Source organism: Eurypyga helias, unplaced genomic scaffold, assembly GCF_000690775.1.
Source record: "Eurypyga helias isolate BGI_N326 unplaced genomic scaffold, ASM69077v1 scaffold5267, whole genome shotgun sequence".
NCBI lineage: Eukaryota > Metazoa > Chordata > Aves > Eurypygiformes > Eurypygidae > Eurypyga > Eurypyga helias.
In genome coordinates this window covers 12878-36514 of record NW_010260951.1, presented here as the reverse complement: position 1 = coordinate 36514, position 23637 = coordinate 12878, and the positions used below count along the sequence as shown (strand labels likewise).

At 40.7% G+C, this 23637-nt stretch overlaps 1 protein-coding gene across 1 annotated transcript in view; it reads right to left on the bottom strand.

The window, feature by feature from the left end:
- Positions 1-3898: 3898 nt before the first annotated feature.
- CPZ (carboxypeptidase Z) overlaps positions 3899-23637 on the bottom strand; it is a 23820-nt gene continuing 4081 nt past the window's right edge. Inside the window, exons 4-10 of the mRNA XM_010155193.1 lie at positions 22852-23048; positions 21754-21915; positions 14801-14959; positions 10483-10618; positions 9278-9417; positions 6019-6118; positions 3899-4251 (exon numbers count right to left, since the gene is read on the bottom strand). Of these exons, the coding sequence (XP_010153495.1) occupies positions 3899-4251; positions 6019-6118; positions 9278-9417; positions 10483-10618; positions 14801-14959; positions 21754-21915; positions 22852-23048 (1247 nt within the window). The remainder of the gene's footprint in view (positions 4252-6018; positions 6119-9277; positions 9418-10482; positions 10619-14800; positions 14960-21753; positions 21916-22851; positions 23049-23637) is intronic.

The window sequence follows — 23637 nt, the reverse complement described above, 5'->3', positions numbered from 1 at the left end:
TCCTCTCCTCTCCTCTCCCTTAAAACACCAATAAACATGTCCTAAATCTAACCTAAAGTCAAATGTATTTTTGAGAGCCACCCAGAAGATTTGGCAGTCTTTTCCACCTCCATGGAACTGAAAACTGAACATTTTATCTTACAAAAAACCAAACTAGTTCCAGAAGACCGAGGCATACCTTTTCCCAAGAGCCTGACCGTTCTTCAATGCGCTTTAATACATCCCATCTATGCAGGCTGCTGTTTATGAACTAGCAGGTGTCTTTACTTTCTCTCTGCTGGACACCTCTTTTTGTGGATGAGGTAGAGACCTTGGGAGGCTACCCTTGCACTATGATACATATTTCACATTAGTAGTATAGTAATACAGCATACCAGTTTTTTGAGCTCTCTCAAACATAACACATTTTCAGTCTTCCCAGAAAATCATCTTTCCCCAGCTTTGACTGCCATCTGCTATTTTAACTCAGGACTCCAGGAAAGTGGATTTTCTGCACAGTCATTCTGTTTTGCATTTCAGCAGGCTTGGGTTTACTATGATTACTTGAAAAAATTCTAAATAGCCCTGTGAGAATGCAGGAAATGCTTATAGAAAGCATCTTTCTAAGTGTGCAAGACATTATGTGCATGAAAAGAGCAGCTAATAGCTAGCAATTTGGCATATTGTTCTGATTTTGTTAGCTTTACCATTGTTTTCACAGGATGGCAGTTTCATAAAAAAATTACCACAGAATACAGTAGTAATGTGTATTACTGGAAATAAAGTCTGGAGGTGTATCTCTTGGCAGCTTATCTTGGACAAATTTAGGATTCATAGTTTATTTAACTTGGCAAGCCTGGGCAAGGAACACTTATCCATGTGCATGCAGTACATTCACCCTCATATAATCACTTTTTGTTAATGCTATGAAATTGTTTTCTTTCATTTTTACAGACTCCAGTCCTGCAGACATTCAAGCACATGAATAACAGACTCCTAACTTCAATCAGATTACAACTGGGAATAAGGTACTTAGGCATGTGCAGCATCTGGTTGCAGAATTAGAATCATTCATCTCTTGGGTCTTCTTAGGCAATTATAGTATGAGATCATAGAATCACAGAATTGTTTCAGTTGGAAAAGACCTTTAAGATCATCAAGTCCAACTGTTAACCTAGAACTTCCAAGTCCACCACTAAATCATGTGTCTAATCACCACACCTACATGTCTTCTAAATACCTTCAGGGATGGTGATTCAACCAGTTCCCTGGGCAGCCTGTTCCAGTGCTTGATAACCCTTTCCATGAAGAACTATTTCATAAGATGCAATTTAAACCTCCCTTGGTGCAACTTGAGGCCGTTTCCTCTTGTCCTATCACTTGTTACTTGCGAGAAGAGACTGATACCCTCCTCTCTGCAACTTCCTTTCAGGTAGTTGTGGAGAGCGATAAGATCTCCCCTGAGCCTCCTTTTCTCACGGCTAAACCCCCCCAGCTCCCTCAGCCGCTCCTCATAGGACTTGTGCTCCAGACCCTTGCCCAGCTCCGTTGCCCTTCTCTGGACATGCTCCAACACCTCCATGTCTTTCTTGTAGTGAGGGACCCAAAACTGAACACAGGATTTGCGGTGTAGCCTCAACAGTACCCAGTACAGGAGGATGAGCATTTCTCTAATCCTGCTGGCCACACTGTTCCTGATGCAGGCCAGGATGCCATTGGCGTTCTTAGCCACCTGGGCACACTGCTGGCTCATGTTCAGCCAGCCTTCGACCAACACCCCCCGGCCCTTTTCTGCTGGGCAGCTTTCCAGCCACTTGTCCCCCCCCCCCAGCCTGTAACATTGCAGGGGGTTGTTGTGACTCAGGTGAAGGACCTGGCTCTTGGCCTTGTTGAACCTCATACAACTGGCCTCAGCCCCTCGATCCAGTCTGTCCAGATCCCTCTGTAGAGCTTTCCTACCCTCAGGCAGATCAACACTCCTGCCCAACATGGTGTCATCTGCAAGGTTGCTGAAGGTGCACTCAATCCCGTCACCTAGGTAATTGATAAAGATGTTAAAGAGAACTGGCCCCCGTACTGATCCCTGGGGAACACCACTTGTGACTAGTCACCAAGTGGATTTAACTCCATTCACCACCACTCTGTGGGCCTGGCCATTCAGCCAGTGTTTTACCCAGCATAGAGTACAGCTGTCCAAGCCATGAGAAGCCAGTTTCTCCAGGGAAAAACTGTGGCTGTGGGAAAGCTTTTTGCTGTGGGAAACAGTGTCAAAGGTTTTACCAAAGTCTATGTAGATAACATTCACAGCCTTTCTCTCACCCACTAAGCAGGGCATCTTGTCATAGAAGGAGATGAAGTTAGTCAAGCAGGACCTGCATTTCATAAACCCATCCTGACTGGGCCTGCTCCCTGGGTCGTCCTGTGCGTGCTGCCTGATGGCACTCAAGATCTGCTCCATAACCTTCCCTGGCACCAAGGTCAGACTGGCAGGCCTGTAGTGCACATGGACTATAGGATTCATGCGATGTGGGCTTCGTTACCAAAGATGAGTAAAAAAATTTTTAGACATCAGAGGGCAATCCAGACAGCTAATCCATCAGTTCTTACAGTAAGAACATCAGCTCCAAACAATCACCCTATTCTAATACTGAAGCATTTAAATGAGGAAATACTATGATTATATAGTGTTCATTAACCAGTTCAAGCAAAAATGAAGTGTGTGTCTATGTGTTTCATCAAAATTAAGGATAGTTTTTGAATCCTCCACCAGAAACATTACATCTGATGTCTGAAAGAAGACAGTATCTTGCAAAACTGCTAATCACCTAGCTTTACACAACTATCTTAGAAAAAAGTTCATGATTTCTTTGATGTCTACAAATTCCATTAACAAGCACATGGACTCCAAACAGTGCATGATTTAACACTTTAGAGTAATATGTCACATTTTAACCTAAATTCCTCAGGAACTATCTCATATATTTTTCTGCATCATAGGATGTATGTATTTCCAGCAGTACAATATTTTTCAGCATTTTCCTGAAATACATTAAAAATCTGTTTTGCTTAACAGATTAAAAACCTTCAAAATACATTAACACTTAAATAGGATAAACATTGAATATTCAGACTGCTTGGAACAGAGTTTACTTGCCAAGCATTTTTCTTGATTTGACGGTCCTACTCATAGTGCAAGAGATTTCAAAGGAAGAAGGTTGTAAGAATTTAACACTTTTAATACATATGTCTTCAAAGGATAACTTCTGAAACTTCACTTGGGAAAAGACATTATTACTGAATGATCCCTCATTGATACTGACCTGCCTATGAGCAGCCCATTCTACTGAACATGTAACTTATTCAGATACAGATATATTTTCCAATTCTTAATTATTTTATTTTTCTGTCTGAAATCAATGCTAATATAACATAATGGATTTTAAAAAATCCTTATCAGATGTATTAGAAGAGTTAATGAACTGAACTTAATATGTTAATACTAAAAGAGGAAAAATATTTTCTGAATGTTTCTGAAAGTTGTTTTTAGTATATAGATATTAATATGTTACAACATGTACAAAAATGCATTAAAGGATCAGGAATATCTTTCTGCAGGTACTTAGAATCTAATAAATAATGAATGTGATGATTAACTACATAGGCAGAAGTACAGAGCATAACCACAAAAAAAAATACGTAAAACCTGGCCTTTGAACAGGAGTGCACCATTGGTTTTAATATATAAAAACACTTGAACACACTCAGTTGTGCGTGAGGAGAAAACAAAGGAAGGAAGCACGCTTGAATTAACATTGCATTTTCAAACGAAACAGATTTAAATATTGCCAAGAGCAGTGGGGGCGTCTGGAGCGGGGTGGAAGGGCAGCAGAGTGAGGTGAGCAGAGCACCGTGATGCTGTTCAGTGTTGCTTGAGCAGCCACAGAGGTTTGTGCAGGTCTAGAGAGCTGAAGTAAGACCACCACCAGGGCTTCTCTCTGCCTGGCGGTGACCCTCCTCGAGCCTCGGTCTGCCCATGTTGGGCATGAGGGTCAAAAAGTTCCAGCGGGTCGTATGGGTCGTATGCGTCTTCCATGGACCGCCGGAGCTTGCTGGGCCAAGCCTCAACAGGTCGCAACACAAAGTCGACACGCCCGGCCTGTTTCATCTTGGCAGGAAGGGTGACCCTCTTCATCACCCGGCTGTATCCCGCCGCCTGGGCACTGATTATGTACGTCCCCGGAGGCAGGAGTCGCCAGTAGTCTCCATCAGCAGCTTAGGAAAGGTAAAGGCACCACAAAACTGAGCTTAGTTTTTCATCTTGTATCCTTTACAGTAACACACTCACATGCATGCACAAGCATTTAAGGGACAGGTTTCCAAAGGATCTCAGAGTTGGGGCAACTCCAATTTTGAAAAAAATTCAGATGCAAACACTTGAATGACAAAAAAGAGGCTCCACCTGTGAAAATCTGGCCTTTGGGAGCACATGGAGTAAAACTGACATACAAAATGTCAATACCTGCTGAGCCTGTATCACAGGGAAGGGAAGCTTTCCTTCATGCTGCTTTCCCAGGGGTACAAGGAATAACTCCAAAGAAATCAAATGAATTTGTGTGAAACTTAAGAAAGTGAAAGCAGAATCCAGGCTGCAATATATATACATATATATATATAGCATGTCTAAGGAGCTAAGAAATCCCTTCTTTTATTATATTACATTCAATTACTTTGCAAACATTATAGCACATAAGACTATGGAGTCAGTGCTGCAGCTGGTATAAATTGCCATTAGTGTAAAATGGGTGTAAATTTCCTCCAGCTGAAGGTTAGAGCCTGCAGGCAAAAGCAGGGAGTTTTAAAACAGAATATTTAATCTTCATTTTATATTTCCCTTATTTTGAATGGTAAGTTTCTCAACTCAGTTAATGTTACGTTAATGCTATTTTTTCATGGAATTCCTCGGTCTTTTTAAACACTGAATTTAAAAGACATTTCAATCATGTGACATTCTTAACCCCGCCTAACTCAAGAACAAATACTCCTTTTTCCTTCAATGTAAACACATTTTTTATTTAATTCTTAATTCTTTAAAGGTCTACTGCCAATGGAAAGCCATTGTCTGGGAAGAAATTTGAAAAAGACCCTAATTCATGCCAGAGTCTCCCACCAGCCTCAAGAATCTGCATCATTTCCACTATTGTATCCCCTCTAATGTTATTTTTTTTTTGAAAGCTGGAAAGCATCCACTACATTATAAACCATTCTGGCTTTCCAAATTGATTCAACAACTATCATTAGAGCAAAATGTTACCATTCACGTCTTCTATTTTGCACTCCTATGGCCTACCCTGTTCTCACTGAAATCAATAATAAAATGAGAGCATTGATTTCAGTGAGAGCCTAAAAGCTCAGAACTTTATGACTGTGAAAATTAACAGTTGCATATGCCTCAATACATGTTTACCAGCTGGAGACAGGTATAAAGTGAACATAATTCAATGTTCTAGGTTTTTTCCATTAGATATAATTATTGACAAAAAATTGCACGTGTTCATGCTTTTCCACATGAACAAAAAAAGTTGCGGGCCCTTCAATCACCGCAGTTATTTCAATTGTTAAAGTCAATGTGGATCGTACTCTCATGTCTACACCTCATGCCCACAATATTTCAACTAACTTATTTTATCAGGGCTTTGCACCTTCACATACTGTTACAGCCCCTGAGCAGGGATATTGCCATATTCCCCAAAACAGGAAGATGGATTTCTGAATCTCATTGAAGACTCATTGGCTTTGATAGACAGCAGACTATTCCAGGTGGAAGTTTAAACAGCAAAGACTATGTCATCCCAGAGACACAACAGACTCAATGGCCAGTTTGACATGTCTTCTCTCTTGTTATTCCAGAAACAAACCCACAGCTGAGCCTTCAGTTCTCCATTAAGGTGTTATTTCTATCAAATACAACAAGACTTTTGCAGGTTAAGCTCCAAGTGCTTTCATCCTGCCCCAGGAAAAAGCTCAAATGAAAAATATTACCTGTAGTGACATCATGCTGGATGCCTCTGACTGAGATACGAGCATTTTTTATTGGGTTGCCAAACTTATCAGACACAATTCCTTTTATCCCCCGATGAACCTGGCAAAGCAAAGTTAGATGGAATCATTTATTATAGTACTATCACCTCATTTTCTACAAGGAAAATCCTGTGGAGAAGAAACAGCCTTCAAGAGATTCAAACCATTATAGAGGCTCATGGGCGCTAATGCTCCTTCAGATCACATCCTCTGTTGTTTTGGGACCTCCAAGGGGACTGAGGAAAATGGATAACTGAACAAGAGCTTTTTTCGGCTAGGTATGTGGCTGTGCATTGAGCAACACTTCTCTGCACAGACCACCGGCACTTCATGATCTCACTATTTTTTAAAGACTGTTTCTGAGCATCTGCCCAAGACCCAGAACCACAAAGAAATGAAATGTTAAGCTTTAAAAAAACAACCTGATGCTCTATACACAATGGGAAGGCATCACTGGTGCTATAAGTGAAGTTAATTCAGCATGAAACAGCACTAAAAGATGTGTGAAATAAATCACAATCAAGCAGAATTATTAGCTTTCAGACAGTACCGCTTATGAAACAGTATGTTGCCATCCTGGCAGTAGAATCAATTAATGCAGGTTCTATAAAGAAACCAGGTCTTCAGTATCAGTTAAAATACACAGTTTTCAATTTCTTTCACTGTATCTAAAAGGATCCCAAAACCAAACAGATGTCCTGCAATAGAAAACCTGTTACTAGTTTAATGTAGAGCAAAAGTATAAGAATAAAATAAGACCAAGATGGATACTTCTACATTAGTATTATTTAATGTACAATCTTTACCATAGTATTTGTTAATAATTGTCAAATAGACTGCTGCATGAGTCAATGCATAATATGTAATAAAACTATTAATTTTAAAATATTCTTATTTAATATCAGTGAACAGGAGTAGGCGAGGGGATTCTTTAGCTACTTAGGACTCATCATCGCTCTGCTGCTTACACTTCACTGCATGTCAAAATGTCATCATAGCAGTGTGTATAATATCTTTTTTCCCCTTCTCTACAAGTTCAGAACACAGCTGCTTGAGCTGACAAGAAATGTGCTTGGTGATGAACTAAAGAATGATGAGAACTCTGTCAAACAAGGAGGTACACAAACAGCACACTATATTTGAAGTTCAAATAAAAAAAAACCCACGAAAAAATCCAAGTATTTAAACAATAAACCTCTTACTATTTTCTTTTTAACTTTCCAAAATAAAAACATATTCTATTGGAAATTCTGTATGAGCTTTTTAATTGAAAAGTAATGCCATTTGAATTTTTCCCCTGAACTGCTATGATCTGCTGAGATGTTCTTTACTTCACTTCCCCTCACCCTTCTTTCTCTTGCTCTCATTTTTCCCTCCCCATTATACTTTGTCACAAAAGAAGAACAGAAACAAAGACCAAAGCATCAAAACAATGGAAAAAATATATTTGCTTTTCTATTGGAACATAGGGATATTTAAAAATAAACATTAAAATATCCAGTTTTACAGTAATTCTTGATAGGAAGCTGCAAAAAAAAAAGTCTGGTCTTGTGACAACAGTTTTTTATTTCAGGTGAGCTGTGTTGCCTGCTTGTATAGCTGTTCTGTACTGAGCGGAGCTATTCACTGGAGGGCTTAGGAACAACTCAGTATAAGGACTTGAAAACTGTCCCTTATGAACTATTATGATGAAGCACTGCAATTTGCTTTTCAGCATGAACTTGAGGATTTATCATATGGATAGTGGGTAAATCTGGTCAGAAGACTCATCTCAGACTCAAATTTAATTTACAGTGTAGACATACTCAAAGCAGTATGACCTCATCCAACTTCCATAATAATTCTGCAATTACAACATGACTGGATAAAAATGACAATATTGAAATTTCTTTAACAATGTTGATCTGTTTTGCTTTAGTAAATATACTATTTCTGGTTTTTCCTCAAGTCTGTGTCACATAACTTTGGGAGATTGTTTTGATACCACTTCTGATGGGAAGAAGAGATCGCCCTTCATGAAAATGAATTCTGCGTCTTAAACCAAGTAGATTTGTACACACACCAAACAGTCTGGTGTATATCAGAATAAGAAAAGTTTGAATTGGTTATGGCAGACTTAATCCTTATCGGGAGTAATTTGGTCAACCTTATCTACAAGTTGTTTTGCTTACTGTCCTGCATTTACTCAAAAAGCTTTTCCGGCATAGACTTCTACAGTATCTCACACTATAAAAATCTTTACATCTTGAAGACTTCAACTGCAATATATATGGATTTAACCCAGCTCCATTTGGATTCACTAAAACTCATTTTCATCAGACAGCTGTAAAATGAAATGAGTTTGGTGGTCTGTACTGTAGACTTTATTGAATGATAATACTTACCACAAGTAGCAAGAGGTTGCTTAGAAAGGCCATAAAAACACTCCTAACAATTTTAAATTACTGCATACTACATCAAAATAAGGCATGACAGAAAGCTAATCTACTAATGGCTGAGAGATAGATGAGCAACTTCTGTTTCTGTGTTCACTTACTTATTGTCAGTGAGGTATTTGTTTTTGCTGAGCTTAAACTTATTATTAAAAATGACTTTCAAATGGCATATTTAGCGCTTACAGCACACAGTTGTTTCTTTAAAAGATCAGGCTTCAGATCGTCTTTAACTACTTTGATCTAGAAATAAAGCCAAAAAGTGTGGAAACAGTATTTCTAGCAAGATACTTAGAACATCCCCATTTCAGCTGAATCTAAATCTGTTGCCATGCAGTAGGGTTTGGGCCATAAACATGGAATATGAAAAGGAAAAACTTCCAAGATCATCTCTGGAAAGCAGATCTTCTTAGTTTATTCTTCCAGAGGAAGGCTGATCTTAAAGGTCTTTTCCAAGCTAAATGATTCTATGATTCATATTTTTCTGAATATGTGGGTTTTCTCTAGCATTACATTTTGGACAGTTATGTTGCACAAATATTTGCAGACAGTTTTTTCACTGTTTTCAAGGCCTTTACATTCCTCAATCTCCATCCTTCCTGCAAGAAAAGCAAAATATGTCCTGCGAGACAAACTGCGAGACAAACACCAGAGTCCACGGTGGAGTGTGATGATTAATTTGGTGTTATCTCAATAACTGACCAGGGAAAACAGTAAGGAAATGAACATTGACAAAGAATGAAGAAGAAAAAACGTAAGCATGAAGGTCTGTAAAAGCAGAGCCATACCATTTCCATGTAATTCAGAAGGGCATCTCTGTTTTCATGCCAGATTGTAAACAGTTCTTCCTCCAAAGGAAACTTTTCGCATCCTACCTCCACAGTAACTTCGAAGCAATTTGTGTGAAGGTAATTAAAGTCTGCCATACCTACAGGGTTAAAGAAGAAAAAGGAGGGATCATTAACAAGTCATGTAACCCTCAACTAGAATTTTGCTGTTGCAGGTATCTGAATGAAATCCTCATGGGTGTGGATTAATATGTTGTAAAGTGTGTGCATAGCCAACACATAAAAAGTATCCAGCAAGTTCAGAACACTACAGCTCATTTCAGCAATGAATTAACCGATGACAATGGCACTTCTTTCAGGTAAAAATCATCATTTAAAGTTATTATTCACCTGACGAAGAAGTAGTGATAGAGAGATAAGGATTAGTTAATCATAATAACTGGATAATCAGTTGTATCAGAGGTGATTGCCAAGGGTCACCAGCAAAGAAATGACCTTTTGCCATTAGTATGTTCAAAACTGTTTCTCCGCAAAAGGCACTGGATATAATTTTCAGAAGAATGTAAGCCCAAGATATTTAAATTTAATTCTCACTCATGTTCCAAAGCTTTCTTAATGCTTAGTTTCAACATAAATATTTGGGGGTCCAACTACGTCCTATTTGAAAACAGAACAAAGCACTGCTGAAAATTTTATGGACACTGGTATTTTATCCATGCCAGTATTTCAGGAATCTGAAGAAAACTAAATACTATTATGAGGAAAATTAAATAAGCACAAATGAATGGGATGTTTGTCCCTGTTGTTGCTTTTTTCTGAAAAGAGTTTATTTAAACTGCAATTGCCTAGTCAGCAGGATTGATTCAAAATCATGCTGCTAAGGAACGAGAGCATAGCATTAAAAATTTATTTCTACATTTAAGATTTTAACACTAGAATGATATTCTATGCAATGACAAATTTGACCTTTGTATAACTTGTTAACTTCTCTTAGGCCATATCAGGGCTGAATACATCCCATGGTATATGAATATAAATGTTACCAACATGCATTTTGCTACTTAAATCCCTTACAATTTACCTTTTGCAGGGGTCTGACCTAAAGCAAATTGAAATGAATAAAATTATTTCTTTCAAACCCTGGTGTCTCATAAAGGTCATATAGAGGTTTTACCTCACTTGATATGATGGTAAAGTGGTTTTACCTCCAGTGAAGCTGTACCACTCAGCACCATTTATAATACCTCCGCGTTTTACAAAATTTCCACCGCAACGAAGTTCGGATCGGTCCGAGATGACTGGATGTGCATCTGCATAGGCTTTAGCCAGCATTTTAAACATCTGTAACAAAAGGGTTTGAAATAGATTTGCTTTTACAAACTGTGAATACTGTGATTGTTGCTAGTAACTATCGCTGTTGTGAACCCAGACAATAAGCCACCCTGCATCCTTGAGGCTGAGGGAGGGCACAAACCTCTGTGCAAGGATATTCTGCTAGGAAGTTTTCACTTGTCTTCCTCTCCAAGGTCCTTCTCTGCAATCCAATATATTTAGCTTGAGATTACATTAAATACCAGTGGATTTTGTGAAACTTGGCTTCAACTTACCACTTGGGACAGAACTAGAGGACTTGTTTGGTTGTACTTCAAGGTTTTGAAGCTGAAATTAGCCCTCCTGTTATATTTTAGTTTAGCTTAGATATCAGGAAAAAATTCTTCACACATAGAATGGTCAGGCATTGGAACAGACTGCCCAGGGAAGTGGTGGAGTCACCATCCCTGGAGGTGTTCAAGGAACGTGTAGATGTGGCGCTTGAGGACATGGTCTAGTGGGTATGGTAGTGTTGGGTTGATGGTTAGACTAGATGATCTAATAGGTCTCTTCCAACCTTAGTGATTCTATGATTTTAACTCTATTTTTACCCTTACAAAAATACCTACAGTAGCCTCAGCCCAACCAGATCTTTGCATTGGCGGCTGCTGCTGTTTGAAATAGACAGTGTCAATTTGCTTCGCACTTGTCACTCACACAGGACAACCTGCCAGCTTGATCTCGATGACAGTTGCTTCTTTGTGGGGCAGAAACCATTCCTAAAAAGCGAAGGATAGGATGTGGTGATGGAGGATGTCACCACTGATTTCTTGAGTGTTGATACTGATGAAGAGCAGAGGAGTCATCACTCAGAAAGGAAAAGTGACAGGTACACGTAGTGAAGACAGAAGAAACAGCAGTGATCTGCAGAAACCATTTCTTTGAATCAGGTTCCTGCCATTTTTCTCCAGTGTTTATTCTACCCAGTCTCCTTTTTGTCTATTTGAACCTCATCTACAAAAGCTATGATTTCAGATTTCAACACTGAAATGACAGCAATTATCAGATGCTAGTAGGTCCTATTATTTAACATCATAAGTTTAATTGCATAGTTTAAGACAACATGTGCATGAATTTGGGTGGCTAAAATCCTGTTTTAAGAAGTGATCCTAAAACTTTATCCTTGATGTTGTCATCAAGGATAAAGACCAAAATGACCAAGGCACACAACTTTGATCTAATATTTACCAATGTTTCTAACAATCACAAAGCTGAGTCAATTATGGAATCAAGTAGGTGACTGAGGAAAGGTGGAGAGTGATATGTAAGTGTAAAGACCATTTACTAAAATATTTCTGATGACCAGACACTAAAAATCCTGACTTAATATAAAATGCTTTTGCATCTCCCTTGAGTTTCTGTATGCCTAAGTATTGCTCAGTCCAAACAATTAGACCTCCTTCGAAGTTCTGCTGGAAATAAATGGATGTTAATTAAATATATTTAGAAGAACTTTTATTGCCAATAGTTTGGGACCAGGCCCGATATCTTTCATTTCTACAGGAATTTGGATGCCAGTTCTGAGCCTTCTGTGGAAGATATTTGCTAAAAGTTTAGAAGGTGACTATGTGACTTAGGATTGTCCTCTTCATCTTTCCCAAAGACATCTGCAAATATTTTATTTCCAGGGACCGAGTCTTTCCTCTGGTTTCAAACTAAGAGGCTTTCACCTGGCCAATAATACAAGTGAAAAAAGATGTGTGGTAGTGGGTAAAGAAAAGGAGAAATCCAGAGTCAAGTGAACTTGATTTAAAAAAAAGAAATGTTAATTTTTTTAAAAAAAAGGTTAAAAAGTGTTTGGATAGCAATACATTTATTATCACTTAGCAGCTGAGATATGACTAGTCATGGACCTCAAAAAAACGTAGACATTTAGTTGTAATACAGTGGAACAAAAAAAGGAAAAAACCACAGAGGAACCCTTGTGACTTTGAAAGCATGATGCTTCATTTAATAAAATGGGATCAGTGCTGTTACCCTGGCCTGCACTTGTACCCCACTGACTGTCACAGGTAGGGTTTTTCAGTGGGAGGGAAGGGAGTGTTTCCGTTCACCAAAGGGAGTGAACCTGACTTGGTGTACACCTTTCTGCTCCCGGGAACACTGGCATCAGTGCAGCGTCTTGTGTAACACAAAACAAGAGCCTGCTAAAAACAAACATCTCCACAAAAGTCAAACAATGGGAAATTTCTGGATTAGGTGAGGTGAACCAGGTGCAAGAATGTCAGTGTAAGGACATGGTCCAGCTTTGAGAATCCTTGGTCCCTGCAGGTACCAGCCCAGGCTGTGATGCAGGCTAAAGAGGCTTGAAATCCACGGTGTCTTGGAGCAGCTGACAAGGGTCCTCATGCTACCACACAGACATCATGAGGGACACAAGGAGGTGGCAGATGTATTTTCAAACAGGGCAACCTTGTTTGAATGTACTTCACAGAATTTGTCTTTTTAATTTCTGGCCATTTTATCTGCACTGCAGCATTTCACCCTGGGCTGTGGCCAAGGGTGCAAACTTGCTTCGTTTCCCCTTGCACAGCAAATTCGACAGGTCAGCGGTCAGAACAGGGGTTACAACTAATGTGCGGCAGCTAAAACAAGTAGATTAAGAAAATAGGATGCAGGTTCCCTGGCAGCAGCAGCTGCAGATGACATTACATAAATGCAGGTCACTGCACAGGTACAGGTTTTATAACTTTCTGGGCAAAATATAAAGTGATACTGGTAGTGTTATTAAGGTTCCTCTACTGACTCATTTGAAAAATTGGTTTTAATTGTTGACATTCCCACCCCTCCCCTGTATGTTTTAAACTTCCAAGTTTGTAGCTATCTTCCCAGGCTTTGCAGCCACTGACCATGCAGCAGCCACCGGTGTGAGGTTCTGTGTCGTCCATTGTTAGGAACCAGAGATGCCATTACGGCTTGCCCAGCTGTGCACTGCATTGGGATGGAGCACTTTGTATGTGTGACTGCATCGTTTCACTCAAAGCTCATGTGCTGTCCCTGACTGGAGATGATGGAGGGACTGCTGTCCTTCCACCCCTCAGGTCAGCTGCTTAATAAGGCACATCTGGCCATATTCCTGTGCCATCCACGTGTAAATCAGGATAGCCCTGGCCCAGGCAATGGGATATAAGTGCACAGGTTTATGATTTCTCCTTAGTCCTCACCAAGAGCTTCTATAGCTTTCATTAGCAACCACCAGTCACCTCTTATATGGGCTTTTTACTGTGCAGTGCTTGCTCTATTTTACTGCTAAATAATCATCACATACATGTAGTCAGTAGGTATTATATATCTCAGAAAAATGGACTGATATAGATGTCTAATATTCATAAATATTTAAATATTTAATAGGTGCTGATGAGAACCGTCACTTTAGAAGAAGTCAGCACAGAGATTTGCTCAAAGATAATGGATGCTTCAAGTCAAAGATCACTTCTGACTGTTTTCAACTGTTGTTTGGTATATAAAGAACCACTTCTTCTTAAGAGACCAGGGACATATTAAACATATGCTAGAAGGCAGAAAAACTAGCTGTTCTCCTAGTGGGCATGTCGGCAATGAATACTAGATTGAAGAAACCAAAGGGAAATAGGAACGATGGCAAAAAATTTCACAGAAGATTTACAGTGATTCCCAAATGGGGAACTTTCCAGGGAAAAACCATTCCCGCCCATCTGACCTGGAATAAATGTTACAAGGCTGCCACCACATGGCAGCCAACCTTTTCTTTTTTTCCCCCTCCCTACAGATTTCAATAGAAAATAACACTGCTGGTCAGACTTGTTCCTTTTCTTCTAGAAATGAGTGGTAAATATCTCATAGCCTTCACCCTTTAAATAATAAAAGCTTGTCTTTTCCTAACCTGTGCCTTGTGAAATCATGTTTGGCTTCACAAAACATATGTAAAACTTTACAGAGCAAGCTGATAGCATGTAAATGAACCTATATTTTAAAGCACATTAAATAAGTGTAAAAACACATATATATACATAAATTATATATAAACATGTAATTTATCATTTATTTCATACATATACACACATGTATGCAATCTAAATAAATCAAAATTTGTTGCTTGTTTAAAGAAAAAGTTTGCATAGTTCCACACGTGGAAACCATACTGATATGCTCACCCAGCAAAACCAGTATTACCTTCTCATCAGGTGTAGGGGAGAACATTTTTTCTTCCATAGGATGCCTTGAATAGTCGTAAGGATAGGTCACAACAAGTTCACCCCCATGCAGGCTGGCAGAGAGCACAAACGGGATAGACCTCAACCACTTCATGACTGCTTTTGTCTCAGGGGCCACCTGAAATGCAGGAGAAAAAAACCTGCTGTGAGTAGTCATGCAGCTCTGAAGTGATTTGGTCCTGGGCAGGATGAATGCCAGAGGGGAAGGGAGAAAGGAGAATGCTGAGGTTCTTTGGCTCTTTCATCCCAAAGGCTGATGGAGGAAGAGCATCAGTTTGCTCCAGGGGGAAAAAAAAAAAAACAACCCACAAACACCCAACCCAAAACATCCACAACAACACACAACAAAAACAAAACAAAACAAAAAAACCCAACCCACAAACGAAAAACAAAAACCCACAAAACACCAACAACAAACACCACACCAAAAAAGGAAGAGAATCTTTGACAGAAAAATAACTTTTTATTGCAGTGACATTTCAGCAGCTCAAAGTGGTGGCGGCAGCATTTAAGACTTGAAAAATCGTGGCGTTGTACCACTATGTACAAACCAGACTCCTTATCTAATTTAATTTGTGAATCAGCAGGATTGACTTTGGATGGATAAATTGGAATACAGGGATCAATTTGTAATTCTCAGCACTTGTTGGAAATACAGTGTCTCATTTGCTGTCGTTTGGTCCAGGTCCATCTGCAAATAAATGAAAACTAATGTATATAAAGCACCACACTGACTGCAGTTCAGTCAGAACTGCTGCGGGTAAGTCACAAAATTTGTCTTTCTGACAGCCCTTGCTCAGCAACAGCTGCCGAGGAGTGGGATGCTCAGGCACCCATGGCCTCCGGCATCCCCCCTTCCTGGAGAGGGATTTCGCAGCCGGGCTCCGGCGTGGGGTGGTGCTCCGGGGGAAGAGTGTCACCTGGCGGCCAGTCCCTGCAAGGCCAGACACACGCCGGTGCCCTCGGAGGAGAGGAGGCTGCTCTTCCCTGCAGCTTGTGACGCTTCCCGGGGCAAAGAGGGTGAGGGCAGAGGCTGCTAACCCGGACTCTGCCTTGCACAGGTACAGATATGCAGGGCTTTAAAAAAATGAACAAGATCTGTTATGACAGACTTAGTACAGCATCTATATAGGGCTGCTAATTTTGCATATCACCTTTTGCTTTGATGCCATCAGCATGAAAATCATCCAGCCCGGATCCCACTGTGGCTAATGACAGCGTATCATCACCAATGTATAGGAAAAACACACAAACCAAACCAACCAACCTATAAAGGCCTATACGTCAGGGTTGCAATAATAGTATTTCCTCTTTTCTTTGGATCGGTCCCTATTCTGCTAGAAATCATAGCTTTGGGGATGCAGAGCGTGGCACAAACTTAGGTGTGGAGCAGAGAAAAACACTGAAGTAAAGGTGCACCATGGATGAATTATAATGCCCAGCAATAACGTAGAAAGCAAAAGGTCTCAGGAAAAAGCCATGCATAAGCACAGCTTTACCTGGAATGATTTAGGAAGATGTCATCCTGCCCATACCTGAGCCAAGCAGGAGGCTACCATCCTTCAGATGCCAATTATTAATTGAGTTAATAATGCCAAATAATTGACATCCTCCTAGTTTTCAGGTTTCCTTAAAACAATATTCTGTAATCACTGAGCTGAACTAGTGTCTCCAGCCACCGCAGCTGTGCTATTTGAAAAGGTTGTACCTTGTACTTAGGAAAAAACAGGAACCTGAGGGTTCCCACTGCTATCAGATGAACCATTAAATCAGTAGTTTGCAGTTAACATATGGACACAAGTCAGATTGTGCCACTTGTCCCCAGGAGAAACTCTCCAGGTCCATTTTATCTATCAACCTAGTGGCAGCCTCTGCATCTCTGTGTTCCAACCCTTTCAACCTCGGTATTACAAAGAGGCAACTTAAATGTAAGATGAGATGTAACAGGTAGAGTCTGACCAACTCAGGAACACACTGAATGCACTTTGTACACCAGAAACCCAACCAAGGCTTTTTGTGTAATTGGGAAGATTAGACACAGATTAGTTTCCAGGAAGGGCATGACCTAAAAAACATTTTTAAAGAGGGCAGATACAGGGCATTCTAGAAGGAAAGGACAAATGTTCTGCTCCTCTTACAGTCTCACACACCCACTCACATAACACAGAGGTGGGAGAAGAAAACAGACCACCAGGCTTCATGACAAGGAACCTGGCAGTGTTGGAAGAGCACTACCTGCAGCAGTCTAAGCATTTGCTTTTCTGATCTTTGCACAGTGCTCGGGGATGGTTTAATAATGATCTTTATCTCAAGGGAATTTGGGACTGAACCAGCCACGCTCAGCTGAACCCTGAAAGTACTTTGTTCATCCTTTGAGCCCATCTCTTCAAAGAGCAGAAGACACAGGTGACTTGCAAGGGTCTGGAAGCACCACTGCCTGTCCCATGGGCCCCCGCCTGGGCGTTCATGGGGTGGCTGAGAAGCTGGTAACAAGGCCCCGCAGCACGAGCACTCCCCAGAAGGATGCTGCCCTAAACTCCCAACAGCTTCCTGCAGCTGCCCCAGCTCCCGCTGCCCAGCCAGGCAGGGCAAGCCTGACCCCAGAATCAGCCCTGCTTTCAAACAGGAGTCTCAGGGCTCTAATAAGAAGATTTTTAAGTTGCTTCTGCAATTCAATGGGCAAGGGTGAAACGCACAGTTTTGCTCAGAGAGCTTCTAAATTCAGTCCCTCCCACTGATTAATCAACTCACTCAGTATATACCTGTACAACCCAAAAAGACACTGTTGTGTCACAGAGCCAATGTCTTTTTGAAGTGAACATTGTGGAAAAGCAGGAGTTTCAATGTCACTATTTTTATCCTAATAGCATTTCAGTGACATCATGTACAGTGATTAAGGCTTTGAAATGTGCACATCCTAGTTTAGCTCCACCGGATGATATTAGATGCTATCTGTGTCACTCTGACCATTCTCAGACCTTTCCTTTAATGTGGATTTTGATTTTTTTTTTTTTCCACCAGGGCTCTTGCTTTTTAGTGAGAGGAGATCAATTTTAAAATATACATCTCACAAGAACAATCTGGAGTAGAATTAGGAAATAGCTAAAATATTTCTGCATAAGTACAGGGAATGGTCATTACCCTTTTTAAACCTAAATCTCATTTCTGCAGTTATATTGCAATTAGTCACTGCCTCCATGGCTTTAAAAAATTTCTTTTTTTTCCTTTTTAGAAGCAACCAGACTTGTTTTCCTAAAGACTATGCCAGCCTCCACTGGCACAAACCTACAAATTCTGTTTGAATCAAGCTGATTTAACTGACTGATTACAGATGAAGCCTGAAGTCTCTCAGTCTGAAGCCCTCAGACCACTTATTACAATAATTCATAATAGCAGGGAACAAAATGCTCTGTACAGCAAGGGTTACGGGGAGGCAGGAGCTCTCCTGAGTTTATGGGATTGGCTGGGAGCTTGCTTTCCTTTTTCTGATCTTTATACAATGCCCTGCAATATTCAGATAATTACTTTAATAAGGCAGGTAATAAACACTATTAAGTAAATGGAAGCTGAGAGGCTGGTGTTGAAACATCCAATCTAATGCTTTTGCACGCACAAAGCCAAGTACTGTAAGAGCCATGGTTTCATCTGCCTGACAAAATTGAAGCTCATTATGGGAGAGCTGATTTGGCTGTCCTGTGATACCACTGTCAGAGGAGAGGGACTCGAGGCTGTGAGACCATGGACTGCCAGGTTTCTGAACCATGTGAAAATGCAGTCGTCAAGGAGATTTTGTAGTGCCATCCAGGTCACAGGCAAATTGGTTCCCTCATTTGTTCTGCAAAGCACACAGATTTGCAGATGCTTTTGGTGTCAGACCATCACCTTATTTCAATTTCTTCTTCAGAAACAAGAAAAATTTTGCAGGAGTAGGGAAATATTTATACCCCAGGGCCTGCATCCACAGTGGCAGAGCTCAGATAGAGAGTGGTTATGTGCTAACCTTCCTGATCCCTTGCCTGTGGTGACAGACACCCTGGCATGACTGGCATGCTGTATGTGGGATGAACAAGCCACGGCAGTGGGGTAACTGTAGGAGAAATGTTAGGCTGTCTCCATCCAGCCCTCTATAAACTGCTATGATGTTGCACAACGCCTAAGATAGCTAAACACATGGCTGTAAAAATGACTTCTGCAAGTGGCTGCCTATCACTGACCATCCCAAAGACCATCAGAAGAACTGAGGCAGAAGCAGGATTTGGAGGAGGGAGCAGGGAGGTTAGAGCCAGGAAATCTAGAGAATTATGGGGTCTCTGGGCTGCACAGTGTGGGACAAGCTCACAGCTTGCATCAGCTACTGGCACAAAGAGGGGCCAAAGCCATGTTTGTCCTTCCTCAGTGGTGCTTGGGCCTTCAACACTGCACCTCTGGTTGCAGAGAGTGGGTATATGGCTGGAGGGAGATCTTCATCCCTTCCTTCATACTTCAAAGTCTGCACAGCCACTATGTCCTGTCTGAAAGGGCAAAAGCAGATTTCCTGCATACCTCCACAGAAAACCAAAGGCATTTTCAGTGACTTTTAGGCATGCCATGCACTCCTGTAGCCTGCCTGCACATAGCTCGGGGGATGATACAGCCCATGAAAGAGATCCCAAGAGACTGGCACCCTCACTACTGCAAAGGGCCATGCAAAAAAAGGACTCTGTCTGGTAAGTGAGATGTTACAGACACTATTTCACTGATCAGCCATATCTTTATGGACAACCTGGTGGCAGTGCTCAGTGGCTGAGCTACGCAGCCTTGGCAAGAAGTGTTGTGAACTCACGTTCTGAACAATGGGGAACATTTCCTTGTAAGCCTCTCCCCCAGAAATGCACATTGATGTAGGTCAAAAAGCCTGGTAGATAACAGACCTGCAATTGCACGGAGCTGCCAACCTTTATAGGTTGAGAGCAAGACAATGCTTGAATCAGGAAGCCAGTGAGAAGCTGTGACCAGGAGAGATGGGCGCTGCAGGAGCATCTGAAATAGCACAGTGACTCCCAGTAAGCTAGAAACATATATATATATGTTTGTAGTGACTGTTGCTTTATCATATATTTTTGATTTAGCATGTTCTTCTGAGTAAACATTATTTTATGTTACAAAAGCTGGCAGGTTCCTGACTAACTGAATAATCTTGGATTGCTCTATGGGAACAGGATGACAGATACTGAAGTGAGCTGTGTTCAGAGATTTGCTGTGAAACACAGACATCTCCAGCTGAAGTCACAGCTTTAGAGAATGAGGAAGAGAGTTTCTTAAAAAGAGAACAGGGATGGGTCCAAGCTTCAATCCTACTTGGGAAAGCAAACCCGCTGGGAAACCAAGTGAAATGCATAGTGCAGCCAGCTCAGAGCTCACACCTGCAGTACTCAGGTCCCCTCTGCAAACTACGCAGTTTCACACCAGGTGTCTGCAAAGCTGGGCCTAACCCTGCTCCTGAGAGTCTTCACATTTGATCATACACCATTCATTTGTTGAAGAAAACTTTCAGTTTGATAGCTACATGTGGTTCTTAGATGTACAGCCAGGAAAACTATTGTGAACAAATGGGGTGAACCAAAACTATTCTCTCTAGACTTTTCTCCTAAAATCCCCTCCTTTTTCAGATGTTTTCATTTGACCTCAGGCTCTGCTACACATGTTCTCAACTTTTCTTTTCCACCTGAGGCTCTGCAATCTACTTGCATTTGCCAACACACTATTATCTCTCATTATTCAGTCAAAAATTGGAAACTATTAAGCCTGTGACCTTATACTCACGTAGAAACCTAGTGACATGACCTGGGATCTGTGCGATTACATACACAAAATAGAATAAACTGCTTGGGTTTAGTTATGTCAAAAATCAGGGGTCTAGGACACTGTGCATTACTGAGCTTTTCACAGCCTTGCACCTTCATATGCACATTATCCTGAGAAAGTGAGATGCTTTTATCCAGATTTCACTACTGTGAAATGGGGCTCCAAAACACTGGGGCAGCATCAGAGATGCCTTTGGGATTTAAACCTGGCCTCATACAAGATCACCTGCAGCAGAAAACTGAAGTATGGTCTCTCAAATTTTCTGCTAATTCACCCCTGTTCCCCACCCCTCTGAGATTGTGTGCTAGCAATAAAAATTGAATAGGATAAAATGAGTTTACAAGCAGAAGAAATTTGGCTTCCTGTGTTTCTTCTTTTAAGATAAGCAAAGTTCCCATGCAAGTTGCTGGTGTCAGGGGCTGCCAGGCTGCCAGTGACACAGACAGGACTGAGCTTTGCATTCCTGGACATCACATGACACAAAGCTTAGTGATGATGACTGTGAGGCCCCTCAGTGCTGCTCCCATCCTGCTCCCAGGACTAGAGGCAGCAACAGCTCTCCCTTCCAGCACGACTGCAGCCTGACAGGTTGTTTCCATTGCTCTGGCTAGTTACAGTCATTTATAACCATTATTTTTATGAAAAGATCGTGACACACAACTTCTCATGAAGCCTTTGTGTGTTTTCCAAGGCAGAAACCACTATTGCATCAAATTGGTGCAGAGCTCAGCGCAATGAGAGCCAAGTCCATAAAGGCTTTAACATGCTACCCCAGTTTAAATCACTAATGATGAATCATTACACACTCATGACCCTTGTATAACAATCATTATTCTTAATCTAAAATAGCAAAATCCAAATTATCAGCAAATTTTTGCAATGTTTTGTGACACCTGCCTCTTTGGCCAGACCTACACCATGATTTTCATGCCAATTCTGAGCCTAACATGTTCAGTCCCACTTAGAAAATCTGATGAGCAGAGAGTAACTTCAGACCAAGCAATCTCAGTTTCTTAAATCCCGAGTTTCTCTGTAGTATATGCGATTCATAAAATCTGTAATTCATACCTTACCCCACCAGTAGGATTGTGGAATGGGGATGTGGTCAAGGCGGGCCCCACGAATTCCAGCTCTTCTGTAAGCCTCAGACGTCAAATCAGGGAAATTTCTGTTCAAGTCCAAGTTCTGAGCTGTCTGTCGTCCAATGACCCATCCATTGTAACCAGCTCCCTAATTTGTAACATAGAAGCCAACTTCAGAATAGCTTCCTGTCTCAAAATACTACTTTGTGAAAAATTGTTTAAAATGCCATTTTAATCAAGGGGACATTTTAAAATAAGTAAACTTAAAATGTCCATACTGTTAAAAATTAACACTTATTAATCATTTTTATCCCCAGGAACACTAACGCTCTAACTAGCATGCAGGAAACATTTCACTCACCAGCGATGTGACTCATGAGAAGACAGCAGCTCCTCACTGAGCACAGAGCAGCATGCAGAGTGGGTTAGAGAAGGAGAAAAATATAGCTGATGCTCCAAGACAAGATCAGGCAGAATGCAATAACCCCGGAGTCATACAACAGAGTTCACCACATGAACAATGTGGAAAAAGAAAGGTCATATTTTCATGTTAATGGTGCTAGTGATAAAAGTGAGGTGAAAAGGAGAAGAATGTCAGGTAACATATAATAGAAGTTTTGCTTTCACCAGGTCTCCTTCAGACACCAGCCAATCTCTGAAAACTGTCATCTATTATGGAAGCGTGACAGTACACAAAATATTCACATTTTACTATACCTGCTCATCTAAAAGAAGAAGGATATCTATTCCACAGTATTAAACTACATTTTATTATAAAATAATTAATGTCTTTACAGTGAGTCAGTGGGCATTTTGTTCTAGAACTGACAGCATAGTGTGCTAAATGTGTGAAAAAGTAACACAGTCATTCCCACGTCATTGTGTGCAGGCAGCAAAAATTACAAACATGGCTCTGATTTCCTCTTAGCTCTGTTCATATCATCTTTGGAATGCAACCTGGGACTCTGGCTGCCGATTATTAACCCTCCCTGCCATATGTGACACTCCCCTCCCAGTTTGTCCCTTCCCATGGAGAATTTTGGAAAAATGAAGTCCTGAACATTCCTTATAAAAAGTCTTTTACCTCTTCTGCAGCCAGTTCATAGCCATCAGGGTTGAGTGAAGGTAGAAGGTGAATTCTGGTATTATTAATCAAGGTCTGGATGCGAGGGTTCCCGAGAAGATACTCCGAACACAGGTACTGTGCAAGGTATATTAGCAGTTCTTTCCCCACAACTTCATTTCCATGCATATTGCCAATGTACTTAAATTCTGGCTTGACTGTGGAATACGAAGTAATGAGATGCTTTAATTTGATTATACCTGGATGGCTCCCAAAAGCAGAGTAACCCAAATAGCTTACTGATGAGTCAGAAAGTTGTATTTACAGTAATTTAATGCATATGTTCCTGTAAATAGCACACCAGTTCCAGGTACATTTCCCTCCAATTTCAGATCAGTTCAGCAACAATTTATATAGTGTGAAATAAAGCAAGTCCATACTTTCAGGATCCCAAACCATGAGGCAAACATTGCTCTGAGCTTTTGCTGGACTCATCATTATTTGTGAACAAAGAATGCTGCAAACAAAAATGTCAAGCCATGGCTGGGAAGGAACAAAATACAATCCTGGCATTCTCACCTTGGGCAGCTTCAATGCCTTATATTGTCTTAGATCTTAGAAATGATCTGCAGACGTGTAATATATTACCCCTCTATTTGAAACAGAAATTAGGTTGTGCATAAACAGTGGCTTTCAGGCTAAATAACCTTGGAATAAGACTATTTGAAACATATAACTTCACAATTCCACGCAGTTATTCTCTCATTTTACATCCTTCCTTAGAGACTAATGGAAAGGAGAAAATAG